General features: G+C 43.5%; 1 protein-coding gene across 1 annotated transcript in view; it reads left to right on the top strand.

Annotated features, from left to right (window-relative positions):
- jarid2b (jumonji and AT-rich interaction domain containing 2b) overlaps positions 1-26,085 on the top strand; it is a 111,255-nt gene that overhangs the window by 64,216 nt on the left and 20,954 nt on the right. The window contains exon 4 of the mRNA XM_061092912.1: positions 15,284-15,519. Coding sequence (XP_060948895.1) covers positions 15,284-15,519 — 236 coding nt within the window. The remainder of the gene's footprint in view (positions 1-15,283; positions 15,520-26,085) is intronic.

Here is a 26,085-nt window from a genome sequence, read left to right as displayed (position 1 = left end):
GTTTAGATCATGAGGGAATTATTGAAACTGATTTTCTTGTTGTTGGGAGAAATAGCCATTTTTGCTACAGAGACTCTCTTAGACAAATGTTCTCGAAAAATGGAATAAAGGAAATTTGGGAAATATGACACTTCTGGTGCATTCAGCGTCAAGCTGGTTTTGAAATCACAAGCTGGAAAATATGATTTAGCTGCAAATACTCGCGCTCTATAGAGTGAGCAGATTAAAATGGATGGATGTGTTGTGTTAGTGTGTGTGTGTGTGTGTCTCAGAGCTTATTTTTTCCCTCTGGCTCAGCCCCCCACACACACACAGCAGTGGATAGAGTGCACAATTGCATCCATGGTCGTATTTTTAGTTTGCAAACCAGCAGCCATAAACCTTTTTTCCTTGTATTTTTATTTATTTTGCAAGCAGCGAGCTCCTGTAGGTGTGTGTGTGTGTGTGTGTGTGTGTGTGTGTGTGTGTGTGTGTGTGTGTGTGTGTGTGTGTGTGTGTGTGTGTGTGTGTGTGTGTGTGTGTGTGTGTGTGTGTGTGTGTGTGTGTGTGTGTGTGTGTGTGTGTGTGTGTGTGTGTGTGTGTGTGTGTGTGTGTGTGTGTGTGTGTGTGTGTGTGTGTGTGTGTGTGTGTGTGTGTGTGTGTGTGTGTGTGTGTGTGTGTGTGTGTGTGCGTGCGTGCGTGCGTGCGTGCGTGCGTGCGTGCGTGCGTGCGTGCGTGCGTGCGTGCGTGCGTGCGTGCGTGCGTGCGTGCGTGCGTGCGTGCGTGCGTGCGTGCGTGCGTGCGTGCGTGCGAGCCTGTGTGTTGTTTTGTTCTGCTCACACACACATTGACAGGGCATCAAAGCATCAGTGCAAAGCTAGGGGCGGAGCCTGGGAGCGCGGACAGCAGCAGATGTCCCTCTGTAATGAGCGGCCCATACAGGCTCCATTCACAGCGCGTCGAGCACCTGCCTGCGTCTCATCCGAGCCGTCACTCGATACTGTAACCTCCAAATCTGAGCTCGGTCATTACCAGCTTTCATCTACCTGACTTTGAAACAGAAGGCCAATCGGAAGAGATGATAAGAAATTGAAAAACTTTCCAGGAGGCCGTTCCAGAGTGCAGATTTTGTACATGCCCGTATTTCTTTCTCAAATTGTTCTTTCTGCTACTTGCTTCTCCTGAAAGTAATAAGAGATAAAGACACAAAGTGCAGACTTGAAACCAAGTGTCCTTGTAGATTATAGTAAAGCATAAATACAAGTCTACTCTTTATAAGCGGAGGAAGAAAAACGCTGAAGAAATAAGATAAAACAAGGACTGTCTCACTCTTTATATTCTCTTTTGCTCCGATGGCCTGCAGTGCTGTTGAGAGGAGTTTAGTGAGAGGCCAGGCTGCTCGATGGTTTTCATTAGTTCACTACACACACACACACAGACACACACACACACACACACACCCTCGCTGAATGAAGAAAGGCTTTCTATCTGATGCTAATGAAACACAAGCCTAGCCAGTACTTGGCAATACCTCATGCCCTCTTAAAAAGCGTATTTTGTGTGTGAGAGTGTGCGAGTGTGTGTGTGTGTTTTGTGTGTGACTCCGGTGACCCTGGCATGGGTGCCGCGCTCTGTTCCCGAACAGGACCAACTAAGGCCGATGCCAGGAGCTGTTACACCTGGCACCGGCCGAAACAGAAGGGAGGAGCGGTGGCGCAGAGAGAAGAAAAAGTTTCACACTGTGGAGAGAGGGGAAGACTGGGAGGAGCAGGGAGAGGAAGGGAGGCAGGGACAGAAGGACAGGTGCAAGTGATTTTTGGCAGGAAGCGACCTCCTTTAGAAGTCTTTGAGATCAACTCTGTGTTTGCCTTCCCATGCTCCTGAGATCGGTGGATATACTGGCAGCACATCCCAGCCAACATGCCAGCTCATTGTAGAAGCCCTTTTTCGTGACCATATTCTCCAACCGGGGTTCCCCTGCCAAGTGTTGGCCCTGAACACACACACACACACACACACACACACACACACACACACACACACACACACACACACACACACACACACACACACACACACACACACACACACACACACACACACACACACACACACACACACACACTTACATTTACAACCTAAGTCTCGTCTTCACTGCCTTGGTTTACTGACCTAGTTATTTTTCCTGTACCTCTGTGCATGAATACCGCCTGTGTATTCACCAGTGACTTCAAGGCTGTTCCCAGAAAAAGCTCTAAAACCGTATTTGTTGTCTTGGCTTTTTTATCTTTTGAGCTATTTTCCCCAACGGTTGTTTTGCAGATGACAATATTTTTGTGTTAACCATAAAGGAAGTCCGGTGCGGTCATAAAATCAGACTGCTGATACAGATGCGTCTTCATTAAGTCAGCGTCTCGTAAATCTTTTAAAGTCATTAATGAAATTCATTGGTATTTTAATTTTGTATTATGACCGTCATGGGTGCAATCTAAACGGGAGTCCAGTGTGGTTTTTCTTTCAAACGAGCAGGAAATCGTTGCAGCTACAAAGGAGAATGATATTGAGGAATTTAGCTTTTTCAAAATGTCTCAAACAATGTGCTATACATTTAGTGGCCTCTACACTCGGGCACTCTATCCGATGAAACGAGAGCCAGAAGAGTGAGATCGATATGCATCTCACTTCAGCTCATCTAATTAATGCTCACGAGAGGTTTTAATGGTCCCTGGCAACTCGGCTCGTTTTTCTCTGTTTGAGTGTAAAAGAGAAAAGAAGTGAACACAAACTTCTGAGGCGCTGTGAAAGTGTGTGTAGAGTGTGTCTGGATCAGAAGTTGAGTGCCCCTCTCAGACAGACTTCTCAACTTAATTTCTTTGTTCTCTGTCTCCCTCGCTCTCTCACTCTCTCTCTGTCCCTCTTTTCTTTTCGTCTTTCTTTTTTTTCCTCGCTTTTCGTTTTCACTGAACCCCACTTTTGGCTCTCTCAGAATCTGTTCTCTCTGTTGTGCCGGCCAAGACACACATTCAAACACTCAGCTGCTGCCGCTTGTTTTGTTTTGACTTAATGAATTCCAAGTGTGCACGCTCGCACACACATACACACACAAACACACACACTCACTCACTATCACACTCACACACACACACACACACTTGTCTTGTCTAGCGTAACCAATGACTCTTGTCAGTAATGCATAATCACCATTCCCATTTATGAGGGATTAGGTGCATGTGTTCCTGCACACACACACGCACACACACACGCACACACACACACACACACACACACACACACACACACACACACACACACACACACACACACACACACACACACACACACACACACACACACACACACACACGCACACGCACACGCACACACACACACACTGCGAGTCTGTTTTAATAGAGGGCCATGATGTGTGTATTGATTTTCTTTAGACGCTGTTGCAAGGGAACCTATATGCAGTGCAACACCAGGCTGTACTAACACCTAATGATTAGAGGAATACAAAGTGGAGTACTTATATAAACAAGCTCATGCACACTGGACTTCTGACAGAGTCTTAGAATGCTGGACGAGCTTTTAGCCATTTGATCAGACAGCATTTGAAACTCTGTGGTTATTTTTTCGTCTGCGTTTGTTCATCAGCAATATTACGTAAAAATAATTTACTGATTTCCTAAAAATTGTGGAATTTTGGTGCGGATTTGGATCAAGGGGCAGAATCCATGAATTTTTTATTTCCACTTTCGTCAACATCGCAAGATTTTTCGACATTTTCTTTGATTTCTGGGAGAATAATTCATGAATCTCAATGAAAGAAAATCGTGGATATTTAGGGGACTGATATCAATGAGTCTGTGCAATTTGGTGCAGCTTGATTGAATTCAAGGCGACTGTTGGGCCTTGGCGCTCCACTCAGTGTAATTCTAGTTGGTTGTGCAGCCGAAGGAAGGCTCTGGAATACTGTGTCTTCACTCCTGTACAGTACAATACTCTGTCTCCCTCTTTATTTTACTGACTCCCTCTTTCTCCTGTCAGTCTGTCAGTGACTCACCCCTCCCCTGCATGTCAGAGTATCTGCAAAATCTTCCCTAAACTCTCGTCTCATTGTTGCTGCCTCGCCGCGGCTTTATGAAAATCCTCCCGCTCGGCTGGAGTGGAAGGGGCGAAGGAGCATTAACCACCCGGCACAGTGTGTAATGTCTCTCAGCGCACAAACCCGCTCCCATAATTGCTGTCAAATACAAGTGTTGGCACTGTGATTGTAGCGCAGATTAGCCATGTTACAACTTGTGTGCATCGAGCCTTCACGGCACAATGCAAAAGGGAAATTCTAAATGCTTTAAGGGGTTTTGCTGTTTCATTGTTAGAATACCTGTTGTTAGCCGAGGGCAAGTCGAGTCTACGCGTATTTATATTGCACAATATCACAAATTTGCCTCAAGGGGCCTTAACAGCTGTACACCCTCTGTCCTTAGACCCTCGAGTCAGACTAGAAACAACCTCCCAGGTGTTAAGATGCCTGTGATAACTGTAATGTCCATATGTGGAAAACAGAGCATTACCTCATTAAAATACCTCATATTGAGGTGTTCCCTTAAATGAGAAGCATAACCTCACATATTATATTTCAAGTTGTGTATTCAGGGATAGTTAAAGCTAATCCTGCTCAGCTATTCTAGGCGGCTCAGCTGGTGGTTATGTGTGAAAGAGGGGAAATAGTTTCAGAGGTGTAGCAAGAAGAGCTCCACTGCACAGAGCAGTGACCATTTATAAAGGTCAGTGTTGTCACCGCAACCTGGAGATTTCAACACACAAGAAGGATTGATCAGTTAAGGACAATCTGTGTGTGGCTGTGTGTGTGTGTTCTCATTGTTGTTAGGTCTTTCCCAGCATTAACACTGGCCTTGTCAGGACCAGCGGACCTCATTGGAAGCAAAGTCTGGTCCTAATGAGGCAAAACTTAATATCTGAGGTCATGGTTAAGGTTAGGGGTAAGATGTGAATTGTGGTTAGGTTAAAATGAAGGTTAAACATGAACTGGTTATGGTTAGGGAGAAGGTTTTGGTTTGGCTGTCTACTATGTATACAAGTCAGTGCAAGGTTCTAATAAGGATATCTGGGCAAACCTATGTGTGTTTGAGTTTTAAGAGCCTAGATGACTCATGAAACTGACATTTTGTAGGAATAGTTTGTAGTAATAGTTAACTCTTCATTTTATCTACCCTGCTTTTAATGGATATGAACCACTGCACACTGTGTAATGTCTGCTCCTTTGTCTGAGCCTCTACAGCCTCAAGGCCTCAATCCAGTCCACTCCAGCTCTGTGAAGGTCAACATATGGGACTCGAGCTTAATTAGACTGATTGCTAAACACAAATAGCACCGTCCCTGATGTTTATCGACCTAACCTGGTTGTGGTCAGTGGCTCCCAAGGGTGATTTAAGGTGGACTGCAAGGTCAGAGGTCAAAGGGTTTTAAGTTCCACATGCATGGTGGAGCGGGGGTGGCAAATAGCCCCGAGCAGTGGACCTTGACTAACAAAGCCTCCATTTCAACCTTGGTTTTTATTTAACTTTTTGGCCTCAATGTATGAAAATCATGAGGCATTGTGCAATTTCAAATTCACAAATTAAAAACCCGTTGATACATCAAATGTTTTGAAATCATCAGGGTGACATTTAGCTTAAGTGCGGTGCCACTCTTGTTCGACGCACATTAGCATTTTTAAGGCGACAAAGGGGACAATGGGTGACTTCCATCCGACCTAATATAGCATGTATATATTCACAGGAATACAGCTAAGCTCGATCTATTGTCAAGATGTCTTTTCTCTCCACATCTGCCTATCAGGCCATCTCCCCGTCTCTTTGTTTCATTCATTCATTCCAAAAAAAAAGTGTCCCAGCCCGTAGCCAAGGTTATATTTAAATACGCACCCGGGCCCGGCTGTATCTTTTATCTCAAATGAATATCAGCCATATTGTGACGGCTTGAAGCATATAGCTGTCAGGGCTGAACTTGGACAAACACTATCACACCTCTGAAAAACACAGACGCACATTAATCTTCATGTCAAAGCAGTTTAGCATTAAATACTGAATATACAGAAATACTTGCATCTATACATCACACTCGTGGAAATTAAAGCTTGTATAGAAAACTACTGGGTCTCCTTCCACTATAGTGAGTGTGCATACGGATTTGTTCTTGACTCGCTGACTAATGATTGTGTTTATTTGTGTTTGGTGTGCATGTACTTGCTGTGTATATTCAACCGGGGGTCTGAGTAGGTGCTGTTTGCATATGTGAAGGTCACGGGGTCGGCGGGTCAGTCCACTGCAGGGACATATCTCTCTTCTGAATGCACCGAGACAGAAAAGCAATAAACACATCAAGTAAAGTGAGCGTCCACTTATGACTGTTTGCACTGAGCACGCATCGGCCATTTTAGGGTTTTGTGTTTGGAAACCGAGGGTTTTGCAGGCTCAAGTTGATTATGTCATGTTGGACTTTTAACCCTGGCAGAGTGGGAAGTCTGGAGTATCTGCATAGACCAGTTGCTACATTTGAGACACAGGCTTAACCTGCTATAACTTCTGACTTGTCAAAACAAAAGGTAAAAGTCTGGGTTCCTGCTAAACACAATGCAAGCATCCCCCCCCTGCTCAAACAGTAACCTTGGAGCTTAGACTCATGCTTTAGCACACATGGTGTCAATTACAGGGCGCTCATCGCTTTCAACATCACATTTTAAAGACTGAAAACTCTTATGGGCTCAAGAAATTGTGCAAACACAGAATCTCTTGTCATTTAAGTGCTGATGGATTTGATCGGAACACGCTGACAGACACACAAACGTAAACACACACACAAACCCAGAAAGAAATATAGACAGACACACACATGCACAGTTTTAATATACGTTTCGCTCTTATCTACGTAAACATGTACATTTAGGCTGCTCTACTAGAATACATGTGCACCCAAAGACAGACAAACATGCAGCCACACATGAATACACACTCGCATACGCAGAGCCAGATGCAGTGAGGTAGTCTTTTATGAGGACCATGTGGGCCATCTGGAGCCAATTAATACAGTCCCCCAAGGAGCAGACTCTGGATCAGTGCTCCTCGCCTCACACAATAACCTTTACCATGGGAAGGAACACAATGTCTGACTGGAGCCCAGCCTCATGCCAACATCGCTCAAACCTGGAACACGCTGCGGACTCGCTCAAGGCTCCGCTGGATTCACGCGTGCCACTTTCGAGCAAAAGGCCGAAAAGAAGTTAGCCGGGTTTTGAATGTCTGACATGGAGCGAGGATTACTTAGTCTGGAGTAGGGATGTGTTAGCTAAATTCCTGAAACAGTTGGGATTACAGAAATACTTCCATGTTAAGTCTACGTATTGTCTTTTTTGTGTTATCTTTTGGAAAGTTCTGTCTAATGCAGGGATTAAGGAAGTTATTTGGATTTCGTAACCGTTTTATTCTTCATCAAGACTTGTTGTGTTTTTGTGGATTTGTTTGTAAACAAGATTATGTAAAAAGTACTAGATGGTTTATTGCTAAACTTGGTGGGAGAATGCAGTGTGGGTCAGGGAAGAACCCATTCACTTCTCAGCACCGTTTTCGAAATCTTTGTTGATTTCTCTGTGAGAATATTTTGGATCCCGATGACAAAGATGTGACATTTTTGGGGAACTGATATTTATGTGTGCTGATCCAAATAAACATCTGGATCTTGTGAATTTAAATGTGGTTTCATAAGGGGAGTGTTGGGCCTTGGGCATTTTAGTTTTGCCATCTTTCTTATCACTCACCTTACTGTCGGTGTTTCTTTCTCTTTCTCGTGTATCTTAAATTAATGCATTTAAGATACACAATAAATTGTCAATCTTATAGTGTAGTTAGTGTCTGCTTGTATCCAAAGAACTTAACAGTATTAAGAATGCAGATAGCTATTAGTCACAGGCTGACACATTCACACAAATCAACACCGGCTCTACTGGCTCATGTTGCACTCGCCAGCCGGAGTGGACAGTTCAGGTTTCAATGGTACAGCAAATGTCTGAAACCAAACCAGACAGCGACTGGCACGCACATATAACAGCCAGGGAACCGGGTGTCGTCCACAAGGGACACAGTGTACAGTACGTGACCCCGCGACCTCCGACACACGGCATCAAAGCTCCTCTCACGTTAAGACTAGTGACTTGTTCATTGTGTCATTTTACCCAGTAATTCATTACAGGATTAGTTCTGATGCTGCGTTAAAGATATACTATCCAACAGACCTACGTTATACAGTTTGTTGACTTTTTCACTTTATCCAAAATGTTTCCAACGTTCTTCAAGCTGAGAGAAATCCCAGATTTTATTCAATGTAATGCCACATTTTATTTTAGTTTTATTTATTATAGCCTTTTAATAGCGTCATATCGTCTTTACCAGTGACTCGGCTTGGCTCTGCTAAAACCTCCAGGTATGACGAACTAGCCAGTCAGCTAGTTGGCTGTGTTTTTCCTTCTACTGTTTGGATCGTTCACACTTAAAAGGTCAACATTTTTCAGTTACCTCCCCCGTGAACATGGTTTGTATCTGCGTCACATTAGGGAGGTGTTCATTGGTGAAGACAACTCCCAGGATCCACGCTGTGTTTTGCTATTGTTTGATTGAAATACTCCTATTGGCTAAGTGATAACCTCTTGTTTCATATTAAATATTGAATTGAATGTGCATTAAATCAAATAATTGGATTCACATTAAGTTAAAAGCTTAGTATAGGTGTTTTGGTTTTAGTTATACGGAATCATCATGGTCCGAATTTCCCCGAGCTTGAGTGATTTAAAACATCTATAACATGCTGTTGAGTTCAAGTCTCGACAGTCTTTAGGTCTCTAAACTGCACAAGGCTTGTACTTGCACATATTGGATTCCATTCTTCAATATTTAATAACCGTAAAGTATTGACAGATGCTGAAATGCTGAGCAAGCAGCTTATTCAATAAATCAAACATGCATGGGAGCCCACGGTTTCCAACAATCAACACCGCCTAATTGGCCTTTAAAGTTTTTTTTCCCACTGTAATTGTTATGCAATTATTGTAAGTATTTTATGCACAAATGGATTGATGTGCAGTTTAATAAATCAGCCGTTGTCAGCTGCACAAATACACAAATGTGCTGAGTCAGCTGCACCGTGCTGATGTGTTTTGGCCGACACTAAACTGGAGGAGGTTTCTGTTTCTGATGCTCTTCTCTTACACTTATTGAGTTATTGAAGAGGATGAAGAGGAGAAATTCCGTTTTTCCACGGACAGTTACTGATCAAACATCTGGAGGTGGTGCACAGTGTAGGAAGTGTTTTGCTCAGTGGCGCTTCAGCAGGCAGGATGCTTCCATAGACCTGTGAAAGATAAATCGAGACGACCGCACCGGGAAGTCCTGCCAACGTCAGGGTTCCCATGGAAACGGTCATTACAGGGAAGGTGTTGATAAGGAGACTTTGATTGACAAGATGCATGTGTGTGAGAACAGTGGATTATCTTTGCCGTAGCTCATCTTCCTCTCGTCCCTGTGTCTTCATCATCAGCGCCGCCCCATTTTAATCTGACTTCACTTTATATGTTAGAGGGAAATAACAAATTGCCCTTCATCCTCTTCCGATATTCTCCTTTTCATCTTCCTTTCCCAGGATCGCCGGCTGACGGGACTGTCAGATTTCCTCCCTCGGAGATAATCAATGCTCTCGCAGCTACGGTGGCATGTGTAATATTAGACATTAGAGGAGCTCTTTGAAGGGTAGATGGCTGGGGGGGGTGGCAGTAAAGGGATGGAGGGAGGAAGGGATGGATGAAAGGTGGATTAGAAAGGGATGAATGGGGACATCCTGTTGTAATCTCTTTGCTTTTTCTGCCGCTGTTGGATCTCGGTTTCCTCTTTTCTCTCCCTCGTGTCTCCGCAGCTCTCTCCTCTCATTCTCCTTCAATCAGGGCGATCACTCTAATTTCAACTTGTATAAGCCTCGCTCGCTTTCCTACACTGGAACCGAACCAGTGAGTATTCTATAACTAAAGACGCGCATGGGAACATAGTGTACCAGGAGTTTTACACACACACACACACACACACACACACACACACACACACACACTGAGCAGACAGGGGGCTAAACCAGAGGCTCAGGTTACCTCCACCCTGTAACTCTGTGGCAGCACTTACAAAAACACTCATGTCATTGCAAATTGTTCCCATGCTGATTTCCCAATATTTACCTGATCCTTGGCACTCTGAGGTGTGTTTTTGAGTGTGTGTGTGTGTGTGTGTGTGTGTGTCTGCTACACTCTCAGGCCTGTTTGTCTCTTCGAATGAAATAAATGTGGCTCAGCCCTGAAAGAAGATCTTTGGGGGATGATGATCCACGGTTTCAGAGGAAGTGTTACTGCAATTGGCTTCAGTTCCTTGTGCCTTTTAATAATGATGAACAACCCTAATTCTGTTTTGCCACCTGAGGACTATATTTCCAAAGAACAGAGCCGTCTGTCATCTTTTAAAATAATTACTTATTACTGAAGTTGTTGCCCTTCGTAATGTGAGACGCTCTGGTATATTTTTCTCCTCCCCTGCTTATATAGATATCCTGCCAAAACCAAAATGTTCCCATCAGTGAAGCAGAACAGTTTTTATCGCAGCTCTATTAGCCACTAGGCTGCTGTTTGCATACCTTTTAAAAAAAAAAAAGGAAATATAAGTTCACATCTGAACATGCATAATGGAAACAGAATTAAATCTAATCACTACAGAAGTATCTGTAACAATAAATGTAATTTCAGTGTTTGAGTTTGGGAAAAGCCCTGCAGCGTATCTCCCATGTAAGTTAATAGGTAACAGATAACAGAGGATTGTCCCGGGAAGACTCTGCTGAAAAGAGGCTCTCTGTGACCGTCTAGACAGGATGTAGTAAGCACATCGCTTTATTAGCTCATCTCTCTCTGCCCTCATTCTTTTTTACACAATAGCTTTTGCTTTATTTCTCTCGCCATTCCTCCTTTTTGGTGAGTGTGTGTGAATCATTTATCCCCTCTGTCTCTCTTTCTTTAAACGGTTAAATTGGACCCTATTCATCTACGGCTGAGGCAATAAAGGCTATCCAGGATTTGGCTTTTATGGAGAGCCCAGTCTCCCCTCTCTCTCTCTGCCCACTGTTTCCTAAGTGTTCATAGCACAGTTTAGTCTGCGTCCCTTCCTCGTCTGCGATGCTAAATCTCAGTCGATTGAATTTAGAGGGATGACAGGACAGGGTCGGGCGGCTGCACATTGAAACTGTGCATAAGCAGCTACTGCAGCCCGGCAGTGTGCTCACATGGCCGTGGTTAAGTCAACTCAGGGATTTTATTAATTCAAAAGTGCTATTTTTTTTTTATTAAGGCGCAGGGTGGAGAGAGTGTGGTGTGACGTTTTGTGAGTACAACAAATAACTCCCCTGTCAGGGTTCATTTGAGTCTACAAGCATGCATGCACTCAAACAGCAAACCCACTCTGACACTGAATGGCTTTCTGTCTCCGGGCAAAGTATGAACAGAGGAGGGGGAAAGCAAGACGTTAGGTGAAAGAAGGAATTACATTACAGAGGGAAAGAGGATAGAGAATGCACCAGAACATGAAAGAGAAGTTGGCTGGACAGCGAGAGAGAAAGCTTGACTTGAGGAATCTCAGTCGACTGAGAGGTCGACAATTTTTAAGATTAATTCTTGGGAAACACAGACTGGTTTCACTGGTTCAGTAGTTAATATCAGCTTTTATAGGGAATACTAGAATAAAGAAGTCTTAATCGTCTTTTTACGTGTAGAGTTAATATAAGTTAACACTTTGTACTTAAAAAAAACCCTAGACTGTTAATAAACTCACTTAATATATCTTTGCAGTTAAAATGCTCTGTTTGCTTTGCCTGTGGCGATTCTGGTTTCAGCTTTATTTCTAAAACTGGGATAGTGACCTGCTGTAATTTTGTAAGTAAAGACCGGCTGCTGGTTTCAGTCTGCAAAACCCTGAAGCTGTTTCACCGCTGCTGCACAAAGAGCCGTTCACCCGTTTGTTTAAAGTTCGGAGGAGCTCGACTGAAACCCAGAAACCGAGAGCTGGATGATTTTCTCGTGGTTTTAAGTGTCTGCTCGTGTGCATCTTAGCTTATATGTGCAGATATAGATATAAGAATGTGGCGCGTTGAACTGCTTCAAGGGATGTAGAGTCACATTTGTGGTAAAACTTACCCCACTGTGGCTGCATTGTCTGTGTGTGTAGTGCGTCTTTCTTTCTCTCACCGTATCCTTCCCCTCATCTTCTCGCACACTCGATCTCTCCCAGTCTTCTAGTCACGCAATCCTCCCTCCTGCTTTCAACTTCTCTTTGCACATCACCCGTCTCGCTCTCCCTCCCTCCCTGTCTCTCTCCATCCCTTCATCTCACTTTCTGGCTTCGGCCTCATCCCGCTGTACACTCCTCTCTGTCAGTATCTCCTGCATCCTCCATCCCCAGTGGTCACACAGTTTCTTTTATTACTGCGTGCGAGCCAAGCGAGAAAGTAAAAGTTTCATGAGGACAGGCTTGAAAACCGAGGGAGGCGAGAGCATAACTTTGTATTGCGTCTCACTTCTGTGTGTTTGTATCCGTGTGCTTGTTCGATCTCTGCAGTCAGGCAACAACCAAAGGCCAGCCTTGCAGACGTAATGTGGATGTGTGAAATCAAGAGGGTGTGCTCTTCCTCTCTACCTCTCCATCTGTTTATCACACCTTTCTTCTGTTGCTAACCTCCGACGTGCGACTTGCACTGGTTCACTTGCTGGGTTTTCTCAGTTTTTCATCATTTTCTTGTCGTTTCTTTTTCCCTTTTCACATCCTCAACTAACTTTTGTCATTCTGTGTCACTTTCTCTCTTTTATTCACAACTGTTTTTATGCTTCTCTGCCCTATTTCTTTATTCTTCTTGTTTCCAAATAAATCACAGCATAGCATGAAGTGGCACCCGCCCCATTGTGTTATTTCTTATTCTTTGTTCTCTAATACCAGGGGAACACTTTCCTCCTCCTCCTCACACCTATCTATTAATGTTTTGTTGAAATAAAGCAGCTTTATACGTCCTTGTATTCAGTCAAATTAGTGATTAAACTCCTCACTGTGACGTTTGTTTGGGGACTTAAAGTTGGTGTTATGTGTGTCCAGGGAAATTACTTTAAATGATGTAGACACAAAATTGAAGCTGATTTGTGCAAATGCAGAATCACTTTTGCGTGCGATTGAATTCCAGCTCATAAATGGCGATGCTGATCAGTCATGTGATTTTGTTTACCGAGCGTTTGGCTGTAAAGAAACCGGGCTCGTGCACAACAGTTGTTTGTTCACTTTTCTCACACATCACGTCCGAATGCATCGCTTTGTGTGCAATCATCTCTCAATTTCTCACCTATTGAGCTTACACCCACGTCGCGGCAGGAAATTGACACGTTTTGACTCGGGCGCTGTTCCCTGATTGAAGCGTAATCGCAACTCTGCACCTTTCAGTCGGCTGCGCCAAATCCATTGTGGGTGTTCTCCAGACATGATCCTATCTTCCCTTATACTTCAATCCCGTCCGCGGCAAATTGACAAATAATACCAGGATATCACATTGCATTTAGAGCGTAACTCCTGTGCACACACACACAGATATACTCGCAGCAGCACTGATCGATTGAGGCCACCTGCCGGTTCATGTGGCCGCTGACGAGTCTGGAACTTTTATATGTGCGTGTGTGTGTCTCCATGCCAACGGTGTGCGTGACTGAAATGTGTGCACGTGTGTTGTGTATGAGTGAGGCTGCGTGGCAAGTTCGTCCATCGCTTTCTCTCAGGCATCCGCTTCTTTAATATTCTCCTCTGTCCCTGCCGCACGTTGTGAAGGAAAGAGACGAGCGGAGTGAAAAATGAGAGGGACGTCTCAAAGGCTTTGTGTACGGTGGAGGGAAGCACGTACAATGTCAGGGGAAGATAAAATGGTCGAAAGTGAGAAACTGACAGGAGTAATGGAGAAAAAATGAAGAGAGGCCGATATATAGAAGCAGCTCTGCAAGTTGTTCTCCGGCAGCGTGTGGTTGTATTTGGCAGATGGTTCCTGTTTATTTGAGCTCCGGTTCTGCCTTATACACAGCTTCACTATCATTCAGCAACTTCCACATGTGTGTGTGGATCTGTGACTATGCAAATTACAATTTTTTTTGCGTGATTTACTCAATGTAAATATTCACATTGAATGCACACAATCACCGGCTGGCACGGTCGCTCACTGAGTGTGGGGGTGTTCCCAAGCATCCCAGCGACTGTGACGAGCTCCCACTCGATCCGTTCTTCACTACAGGTTAATTGTTTCAGTGATCCACTCTAAACAGAGACAACAGGCACACGGAGCCACAGGAAGTGTGCGTGAGAGTGTGTAAAAGTGCACGATTGTGGTTTTAATCAGCTGCAGACGGCTTCCTCTCACTGAGATGTGTGTGTGTGTGTGTAAATGATATCCACACCTCTTGCTTCTTACGACACACTGGGTGCATGACATCTGTTGTAATTACACAAGGCTTGATTGGACTTTTGTCATGTATTTCATAATGTATTACAGTGATAATTTGAATTCAGTGATTTGTTGCACTAATAAGTCCATAGTGTGTATTTTCATGTGATTGTTGAGCATAACATCTGATGATCTTTTATCTCAAGTAGATAGAAAGATAGATAGATAGATTACTTTATTCATCCCCGAAGGGAAATTAAGTCGTCATAGCAGCCGGTATATTTGAATACAATAAAATACAATACAATAGAATAAAATAAAAAATATTGAACACACTCTTTTAAACACAATATAAATAGGTAGATAAGGTGCAGTGGCAAAATGATGGTAATAGTACTGATGATATGATGGTAATGTTATTGTTAGACAGTATATCAAAATTGTACAGTGTATATAAAGTATATAATATAACATAATATATATTTATATATGATAGTAATTATACCAATATAATAGCAGTGTATATAGTAATAATGGCAGCAACAGCATATATAATAATAATAGTAAATATAATAATAATAATAACGTATAGACATGTATAAATATGTGTATATAGACACATATTTGTACAGTATTCATGGAAGTCTTGTCATGGTCGCCCTCCCTCTCAGTTGTAGGCCGCCATGCTCATCTGTATTTATCTGCCACTCACCACATCCTTGTTTCTTCCCCCCCCCCCCCCCCTCAGACCTCGGCTCCAGGCTCAGCGGAAGTTTGCCCAGTCGCAGCCCAACTCCCCGAGTACGACGCCCGTCAAGGTGGCCGAGCCGGTGGGCCTGAGCGCCGTCCTGCCCGCGGTGCCCTCCTCCTCCTCCTCATCCTCGTCCCTCCCGCTGCTCACCTCCTCCTCCCTGCCCTCCATTCACGACCTGTCCCGGCGCAAGCCCAAGACGGAGGACTTCCTCACCTTCCTCTGCCTCAGAGGTAAGTCGCGGCAGATGGAGACATAATTACATGCACAGGGTAGAGCTTGGGGGGGTGTTGTTGAACAAGCGGATACGTCTTGTTCGAACGTTAGACGTTTTTTATAAAGGTCTCTGCGTCTTATTTCCTCTGAGGCTGGACAGCGTTTTGCTACTGCTTAGCTGCCTTTGCATAGGTCTGCAATATGTAAGCATCTAATAGCAAGCTTAATAACTGGCAGACATCAGGTCGCAGCTTTCCCAAGATCTGTCAGGCTGACATTACTCTGCATCTTCTCATTGTTAGAATCTAAAAGGAAACCTGAACACTTGGCTCTTTATTTATATTTATATATTATTTTATTTTGACATGAACACATAAGCATCCAAGAGAGTGCATGTAATAACTTTTATTTAATTGGGATTTAATCACCCTCCACCCGCTCGTGCACACACACACACACACACACACACACAAAACCACACACACGTACTACAAATAGCCGTCTACTCGCCCAAGGCTAAGATTATCCTCCATTTCATCAGCTCACACATCTCCACCTCCCACCTTTCAACAACTCTCTGTCTCTTTAACACTCTGCCTATCACCTTCCACCGCAGCAGCTGTGAATGCATAGTGTAGTGGCACAGTCGACACCCTACACTACAACACCAGGTTCATCGACACTATGTAGCACCTTGGATGTCAAATGAACTGTAAAAGCCATAGCCGAGCAATTAGCGGTTTTTCCTGTGTGTGCGCTACAGGCTGCAGCATTGTGTATGGGGATTGATTTAACAAGGGAAATTATTTGGGTTAATTGACACTGTCACACTTCTAACACGTGCACATGTACACACTCACATGGCGATACTTACAGCAACCACACAAGTTCTGTTCTCTTTAACTCTGGGGTTAATTAAGTTCTCATGTTCCTTATGATCCGGTGCACACACGGACGGATCGACCACTGGCAAAAGTTTCATTTCTATCACAGCTCCTTAACTTCTGCTTATCAGAAAACTTCAAGAACAAAGACACATAAATCCCCCAATCTCAGAACTTGTAATGGAACTTTTTTTATAAATTCAAGCCTGGATAAAACCTCTTTAAAAAACGGTTTCATCCGTAAAGCTGTTTTCAAACATCTCCTTTCGCATATAAAGAACGCAGCTTGAGGCTGTAGCACGACAATCCCTTATCGCCCAAAGCTCTCGAATCTGGTCTTGCCAATTTTCAAATTCATCAAGCTCTTCGAGGTGTTTTTAGAAACTTCATCAACACGCCGTGGATTTTTCAGACATATTCTTGCTGTATTATCAGATTGTCTCACTCAGACATTTTCTGGACATTTTGCGATGGCATTTTACGTTTTTATTTCCATTCCAGTCTGTTTAAAATCGTCCTCTTTCTTGGGGAATACAAAAGACGAAGCAGTTTCATATTCAAGGCCTGAATTATAAAAAGTTTTGGCAATTTTCTCAGACAACCTTGGCTGTGACTTCTCTCTCTTATCTTAACGTTATCCTTTTTGTTCAACGCCCCACTCACCTTTTTTCTTCAACATGTCCTCGCAACCGGAATTAACTCATTTGGAACGACAAAACCCCCCCTTTGCTTCAGATTAATTTGCTGTTATCATTATTAACCTCCGCCCGTCGTACAAAGTAGGCTAAAGATTCAGGGGAGGCAAATTTAGATTCCAGTCTGTTGGGACGCGGTGGCTATACGTCGACTTCCCATCATGGATTGTCATTTCAACCTGTCACGGCTCATTCAGGAACATTTTAATTGGAGGTTTCTAAAAGTGACTGAAGCCTTCGTTGCGACGGGTTTAGATTTGCATATATAGGCCAGGATGTTACATAGGTTAATGATAAAATGTACCATATTCTTTGAAGTCGGGATTATTCTAAGCTCATGGTGCTAAAGTAACCCCACCCCTTGCACGGGGGGGTGGCAGACTAATGAGGTGCAGGTGGCCGGTCCTGACTCAGTTTCGCTGCTTTCTTTCTTTTTAATTAAGGTCGGGAACGGCTCTTTGCAATCCTGGTTCTGGTCCCTGTGTGTAAGATCAGCTGTACCACACCGCAATGCTACTGCTAAATTTAGAGTTGGGCTGCTAAGCTAATGATTGGACAGTTTTCCACTGGGCTTTTTCCACTCTGCTGCTCCCTGCTTTACTGCCTATTCATAGACTGTGTTTAGCTGTGCGTGGATGTGTGTACACATATCTATCTATAGTTATGAGTGCCAGTTATGGTTCAATGGCATCATTCTGAGGACATTATGACGTTGTGAGGATATTTTGCCGGTCCTCTAAAGTTTAAAAGCAATTTTAAGGGTTAAGACTTGGTTTTAAGGTTAGGATTAGAATAAGGTTTGGATAAGGCATTAGTTCAAGGTTCCTACGGTCATGACAAAACCTGGAATAGTCATGGAATTGTAAAATGTGTATTTCCAGGCCTGGAAAAGTCCTGGAAAAAAATAAAATCCCAAAAGTTTTGGAAAAGTCATGGAAATTTGTTATATTCATATTTTCATGTCGTTCATTTACGCTGAGTTTTAAATAATTCATATGCTTTTAAAGAAATACGCTCAAAATATAAGCAGGCATACACTCTCAAACTAACTGAGTTAGTATGAGAGCCTATGCGTAAGGTATACTGTACGCCTTAGAATTCTCATTGCTAGTTTAAATACTACATTTTGTCACGTTCTCATGTATACACCGAGATTCAACAAAATGTTTTTTTTACATGGAAATTTGGTTGAAAGTTATTGGAAAGTCATGGAAAAGTCATGGAAATCCATTGGTCAAAATGTGTATGAACCCTGTTAGTTGTGATGGTTAACTGTTTGGGAATGCATTACGTCAATGTCCTCACAACTATAGAGAGACAAGTGTGTGTGTGTACAAATTTTTGTTAAAATGAGCCTGGTCCTAATTTGGTGAACACGCATTCCTTAGGTCCTAGTTAATGTCGGGGGTAAAATGGTAGTTAGGTTAAGTTCAGGGTGAGGCATTAATTGTTCACAGCTCAAGTTTGGGATAAGGTTGTGATTAGGCTGTCCACAATGAATGGAAGTCAATGCAGAGTCCTTGTAAGAATAGCTGTGCAAACCTGTGTGTGTCTGATCCATGCTGTGAGGATGACATTCTCCTGCGTGGGCTGCTCTGTTTTTATCCCTTGGCCTCTTATGTGACCCATATGCTGGGACCTTTACCAAGACAGGGACATGGAAGAATGTCAGAGCCCTTGAGGTTGTGTGTCTGAGTGTCTTCAAGCGTGTGCATGAGATAAAAATCCCCACCGATCACTGATGCTGCCCGAGTGTGTGTGTGAGTGTGTTCTTGTGTACCTGCACACACTCAGTACCCGCTGTGTTTGAGGCGACGCAGCCCGTGAGGACGTCCGTTACCCTGGTTGATCTTTTCAAAGAGGTTCAGGTCTCTGATACCGTCTTAAACTCCAAACCCCCCCCCCCCCTTTAGGTTTCTGGTGATCTGACCCCCTCACCCATCAGGCTCCTTCATGTCTACTCCCAAAATACCTCTGACAGATTTACTAGCTCTATTACAGAAATGTCAAATCCATTATGTCCCCAATTCCCTTTTAATTTCTAAATTTTTTTTAATTTGAGTCCAACTATTTATAGCTTAAATGGGGCATTTAGCAACATTTCTACCCCGACACCCCATCACTGGTGCTTTCTGGGTTTCATCCCAGGTCAAACGTTCACCATGTGTAAACACATACTTCCACACCCCCCACACAGCTCACACACCCTCTGCAGTATTTGCTTATCTTATCTGGTAAACATTACGCATCCACCCCAAAGGCTGCTATCATCACTCATTCTGACAGACACATAAAAGTAGGTAAAACATGACATGAGCAATAAGGTGAGCAACAAGAAAAGAAAGACAAAAGCGGGACTCGTGTGTCTCAGCTAACTTTGTATCGTGCTCCTCGTCCAATTGATCTTGTAATTGTTGGCTTTTCATTAATTTGAGTTGAATTGGCTGCTGCTGCTGGTGGAAGCATTGTTACTGTATCTGAGCAGTGAGAGTTATTTCGAATTCCTTCAGGGGTAAGCAGGGGTGCCAGATTATTCTGATGCAACGTGGGAGTAACAGGAAAGAGAAGTGAAAAAGACTTCTGTCTCTATAGAAGGATGCACACACTTGTATACGCTCACCACCCACACTGTCTAGGGCTTATAATCTGTATTTATCTCACTGCTCATCTCTTTTTCCTGCACACACACACAGAAACACACACACACACACACACACACAAACCAGAGTGCTCAGTCCTCGCCAGTGTGCTCAGAATGGTGTTTATGTGTGGTCCAGGCCTGTAGTTGGGCTGTTTATATCCATGGAGAAAGCCATTTGGGTGGTAGCCAGACAGTCTGCCTCTGGCCCTGTCTGCCTCTGGTAACCTACAGGGTGCAGTGCCGCTGCTGGCAGGCTGAGGGCAGCACTGAGAGGAGCAGCAGATTCAGATTGAAGCGCTCGATGCGTGCTGCTGTCTCCTCCACTTTATTACAAGGGTTTCATTTCAACGTGAGACAGCTACTAATTATTTATAGTGACAGCACAATCTTTCAGGAACAAGAGAACAAGTATTTGTCTTGAAAGTATTTGACTCAGAAAATGGCTAATCTTTGTTTTCTACTCTTTGACTCATGCATTTGAAAAACTAGTTAAATAACACATATGCATTCACACACCCCCACAGAGCACACACACCGACATAGAATAGATTAGGGAGTCGATAAGCAACCGTCTGCACACACTGGGTCTGTTAAGTAAGATTCTTTTCCTGCAGGGTGATATATATATATCTTTCCCTGCGTTTCGGTGTGCATGTGCCTGCGTGCCAGTTTACCAGTGTACATGCTGCACCGCTGCTGTGTTTACCTCTCTGCCCTCCGGGTCTTCCATCGCGCCTGCCAGACCCAGCGTGGTGCCTCTCTCTCTCAGGTTCAGCGAGGGCAGCCTCTCTGCTCTGCTTACATAACCCCTGAAGCTCTGACCTAGTGAACCACAGACCTCGGATTCCCGGTGCGTGATCACACGTGTGTGGGACAAATATAGAATATAAGGAATCGTGATCAGGACCTCTATCTTTGCTGCGGGACTGCTAAATTTGATTTTTGTTCGATTATATTTAAATTGGCTTAGAAACCCTGCTTAACTAGAAACACATTTTAACTCCTGGGAGTAGAATTTAAAATCCAACAGCTACTCGTGTGACTTTCAAGTGCGACGCCGCTGTGACAAGTGAATTTCCCTCAGGCCCGAGTTGCCTCCCTCTCCCTCCAGTGTATGATTGCAGTTTGATTAAAACGTGGAAACTGTTTGTGCGGAGGTGTGACATCCCATGCCAAAAGATGATGCCACGTGGAAATTGGTAGCGCAACAACAACTGATTCTGCATTCTCCTCCAAGTGCAGAGCCGCTGTTTGTGGGGTTAATGGTTTTGCTGACATCTAGGAATGTCAATTGGTCGATGTAATCCCTAATCCTCTCCCGTCTCTCTCTCTCTCTGTTTCTCTGCTGAAAGACTGATGAAGAGTTTTTTGGCACGACTCGGCTGTTCGAGATAACCGCTCCTCCCCGAGCCGGAAAACCTACATTTGCACTCACGCTTCCTGCAGCAATTTGTACCGAGTCAACACGTCCATATGTCCCAGTGACGGCAAAACCCTCTTGATTGAGTATTCAAATTGTCCTCATTGTTTCAGTTCCAGTTAAGGGGACAAAAGAAGGGTAGCCAGAGAATGGAGGGTTTGTAATTATGCCCCCTCCCCATCCAGCACTGTTAAAAATGACAATCCTAATAGACTCTTTCAGACCTAATTATGGTTTGTCTGCGGCCGGAATGAGGTGGATGAAAAGACGGCGTAATTGGGGGATTGGGCTCGAGCCCTGTCGGAGATCTCGGTGGAGGACAAAGTTGTGTTATTTCCCCACATTTGTGTGTAGCTGATGGATTTCACGTCTCTGTGCCAGAGATGGGTTCTGTAAATTTCTTGTATCGGCCCCAGAAGCATTGCTGACACTCCTGTTGTGGGCTGTATTGGACCAATAGATCTGTTGGACAGGGTTGCTCTCTCTCCCTCTGTCTTGCTCTCTCTCTGTCTCTCTCCCTCTCCAGACTCCTAGACAGTCTTATTGTCGAGGTTTTAAAATTTGTAGCTCGATAAATTTGTGCTGGCCTCACATCTTCCTCTTTTCAGTTTTTGTTCCATATGAAAACTTCTCTGTCCGAACTTCTGAGAAACTTGTATTCATCCCAAACCCACAACCTTCACCTAGATATGAACTTAACTTCCTCTGCTGGGTTTGTGCGCTCTCACTTGTTCATATCCACACCCCTGCACCCCCAAAAAACCACACACATCTCCCTCCATGTTCTGCCCCGGGGTGCCCCTGAGGTCTGTTTGCCATTTGCCCACTGACCCCTGTTCAGGGCAGTAAATTACAGCCATTTAGCTAATGATGCGAGTCATTAGATGCTGATTGGGCTGGTGTGTGTGTGCCGCCTCGGTGTGTTTGTTTGGTCTAAGAGAGGAGTGTTTGCGCTGTCGCCAAAGATAAATGAGGTGTCCCTGCTCTGGGTTTGTGGGTGTGTTTGCTCATCTTCAGGTGCATGAAACAGGGGGACAAATTAGACTGTGGATGCCCGGCACAATTTAATTGGTCCGGACACATTTTTACGAGGAAGCAACGTTTTCTGCCCTTCAAATTAACATAAAATCCTCAATTTGCTTAGTCTCTCTTTTTTTATCACTGAAAAACTGACGACAGACCTTTCTGTAACAGTCGGACTGACCATTAGAAACACTGGGAGTAATGGCACTGCATTCTTGGCCCGTCCTCTGCAGACAGAACTCGCCATAACGTTGGTAGTTTCTGTACTGGGGCAAAACCTCATCACTGGTTTGTATGTGTGTCACCCACCCCTCAAGACCTGATCCACTGAAAGCCGGGAAAGCTAGAGTGATTCAAAGTGACACTGCTCTGTGCACTTTTTCTGATTCCTATTTGAGAACAACAAAAGACTGATGTCGGAGCTACTTACTTGCCAGGTGCAGTGAGAGAATCTCTCTCTGCCTGCGGAGGAATAGCTCCGACCATGTGGGTTACAGTGGCTATATAAAGGCCGTATTTCACAGGTATTAAATGGGGACTTCTTGCCCTCTAGACCTCCTTTAGAGGTTAAAGAGAGCAGGTAAAACTCTATTATTATCGGCTCAGGGAATCTACTGCAGCTACAGATATATATTTTTTTCTCTCCCTCCCACTCTCCGAGGAGACGTTAGAAACTGGCAGAGCTGCTGTGTGAAAAGTGTGATCCAAGGCCCAACAAGATTTATTATTACCTCGCTCTACTTTAAAGTGTTTTTAAAGCCTTTATTTGACTATGATATTTTAAGTTAAGCTTGCAAAATAAATGTGAAGTGACATTTGGTTACCACAGGTCCCCCGACTGGCCAATACTGGTTGTAAGCGCACTTTAAAATGAAAATGAAGCAACGTTCAAAGTTGCAGTTTGTTCTTTAGAAGAGAAAATGATGTAGGAGCGATGATGTCGATTTGGTTGTTACTTGATGTCCTCATTTTAAAAGGCGAAAGCCATCAAATACCATTATGTACAATGTGCAGAGAGAACAAGGACTTTCCAGCCCTTGCACCGCTGTATTCTCTTAAACTTTATTTATCAGTGGAGGCTTTTTAAAGTCCATCGTTTCAGTATTCAACAGCAGTGTTGTCTGTGGGGTGTTGGTTAACAGCAGTTAAGCCTTGCATCACATCTTTTCCTTTATCATTAGAAAGCCCGGGCTTAGTCAGGGTGTCATTTAGGTGCCGAGTGTTTCCTCACAAACACACACACACACACACACACACACAGGTTTAGTATATCCAAGCTAAATTCTGTACTGCAAATGTGTCTGTGTTTTACGCATTGCACAGATATTGATTACACAGGGTTGGATCCTAAACAGTTATTATTCTCACAGCGGTGTCAGTGCAAGGCTGCATTATTGTCACTCATGGCCTAATGAATGGGTTTATTCTCTTTACGCTAAAACAAAGGTGGGGAATCTCTTTTCTTATCAAGACTCATTTAATTGTGTATAACATTATTCACAGGCCATACTTATTATTGAATATATCTATTACACTAACCTCTGTGATGCAGTGACTGGAACTCTGGTGAGGTGTCTGCTGTCAGATGGAAGTGATGATGAAAATGACGATGCTTCTCACATTTGTTTTTAAACAAACAAATCCTCACCTTCAGTACCACACATGGCCAGATTGGCCCTTTTCATCACAGGCTTGTTTTTTTTATTTATTCCTCATCTACTTTACTTGACAATTTACCAGGATTTTTGTCAGCAATGACATGTAATGTGTTTTCGTTAACCCTGCCTGTGACCTGACAGGCACACAGCTAGAAGGCACCACCCTGAAGGACATTTTAATCTGCTGATTTATGTCATTTTCATTTATCATTGAAAGAATTAATAGCGGACATGACATTTCTTTATATTTATGAGGCGTCTCCAGAGCTGTCTCAATTTGTCTCATAGGCTTCAGGCCAACACCCAATGACAGAAACCTTGTGAATTACTAATTACAGTTTTGTTCCAATCATTAATATACCTTGTGTAAGTCTAATCGAAAATTGAATTATTTTGATGTCCGCATACTTGTTATCTCTATATTGCAATTAGGCCACTTATTAACGTATTGAGTGTGTAAAATCTTAAGATAAGTATCCAGCAGCCCCCCCATAACCAGTGCGCTAATTAAATAATTGGCTCATCTAATTCTAATTTTAGGTCCTGTGTAAAGCTCCATGCGGGCTAACTGAACTCCGCCTGTTTTTCAGAAGCTTAACATTATTCTAACTGACATATAATCACACGTTGCTTCTCATTAATGCCCTTTAAACACAGCACCTCCCTAAAAGGGTCATAAAAACCCCAGTGGTTGCTCAGGCCATGCAACTGATTCAGTCATAAAGGTCTCACAACTTCATAAAATCCACTGTTTCCTGCTCGTAAACAGCCAGATTTAATCAAAGTTATGAAGATGTTGCATAACCACACATTCATCTATAAACTAACAATCAAAAACACACTGTTAGACATTTACGAATCCTAATTGTACAAATTAATAATAATTGCATGATATTTTGACGACCTTGCCAGCCTTTTATGAGTCACTCAAAGCCTCATAAACATGCACGCAGATACTGAAGATTTCTGTTTTGAGGAAAAGTTTATGTCCTTCATTTATTTCTCAGCGGTACATGGCTAACGATAAAGAATACGCAGTGTTGGTAACAAGCTGGGTTACTGCTACTTCAGTGTACAAGCTAAATGTTTTTATGGCAAAGATACAACAGTTTTTTTTATGGTTTTTCTGGAAGCACAGGGAAGCAAGATACAGGTTAATAGGAAAAACATGGAGCTATATATGACTCTGCCTGTGTGTATATGTGTAAATACTGGGGTCCAAAAGTCTGATGGGAAAGTGGCCTCAGACTTTTGGACTCCACTGTACATAAATCCGCCTCACAGTGCCAGTCTCTACTGCCGCTCTCCACAAGGCCGCCTTAGTGTTTTTCATATTCCCACATCTGCATGGCTGAACCAGCTGTTTGCACGCTGATTTACGGGTGCAACATTATGAGATTTAATAACACAGCTTTGGGCTTTATGACCTTTTACGAGAGCGTGCGTCTACATTCAGCTAACTGAGGTAGTAACATTATAGGCCATCCAGTGCCAAACACCATCCACCTCCTCCCAGCACGTATCGCTCTGGATCTCCCGGCGATGACAATGAAACTGATTGAGTGCGGCAGAAGAAGGAAAGAGCGAGAACATCCGTTTTTCTTCTCCAACTGGGGCAGAGATTGACAGTAATCCTGTTTTAGGAAGAGTGAAAGCGACAGATTTGGGATTAGCTCAGCGGCAGGAGGAAGTCAGACTCTTTGGATTCTTGAGTAACTCTAATAGTTTGATATTTGAGCGCATGTACAGTATATATATATATGTCTCAATAAAGCTGTCAACATGGAGAGGCAATGTGAAATGACTCCTAATGCTCTGGCTTCAGCTCTACGTATCAGAATGTGCTGCAGAGTCGCCGCCTCCACTTCCCTGTCGCCAGGGATACAGGTGGAACCAGTGCTACTATTAGTAAAGAAATCAAAACCAGAATAAAGGACTGGGTGAAGGGATAACGGGATTTAAAACCATAAAAAAATGCTCAGTCATATTTAAGACGTGATGGAGGATTAGCCCGATTCAGACAAAGTACAAATTCTGCATTGCTTTGTAAATCTTACACACATTGTGCTGTGTGTGTTTGTGTGTGAGTGCGACAATGACGCCGGGATGTGCAAAGCTTCAATCAGGACTATTCGTAAACACTTTAGCGACGATGCGCTAATGTTGGTTTATGTGTAACGTCTGAGATTGAAATATAAAATGGATGCAAGTATTTTACTTAACCTACAGTGAATCTGTGTGTTAACTTCTTCATTCTTCCTT

Source organism: Limanda limanda, chromosome 19, assembly GCF_963576545.1.
Source record: "Limanda limanda chromosome 19, fLimLim1.1, whole genome shotgun sequence".
NCBI classification, from domain to species: Eukaryota; Metazoa; Chordata; class Actinopteri; order Pleuronectiformes; family Pleuronectidae; genus Limanda; species Limanda limanda.
Note: the sequence above shows the minus strand (reverse complement) of the source record. Positions and strands in the feature narration are given on the sequence as shown.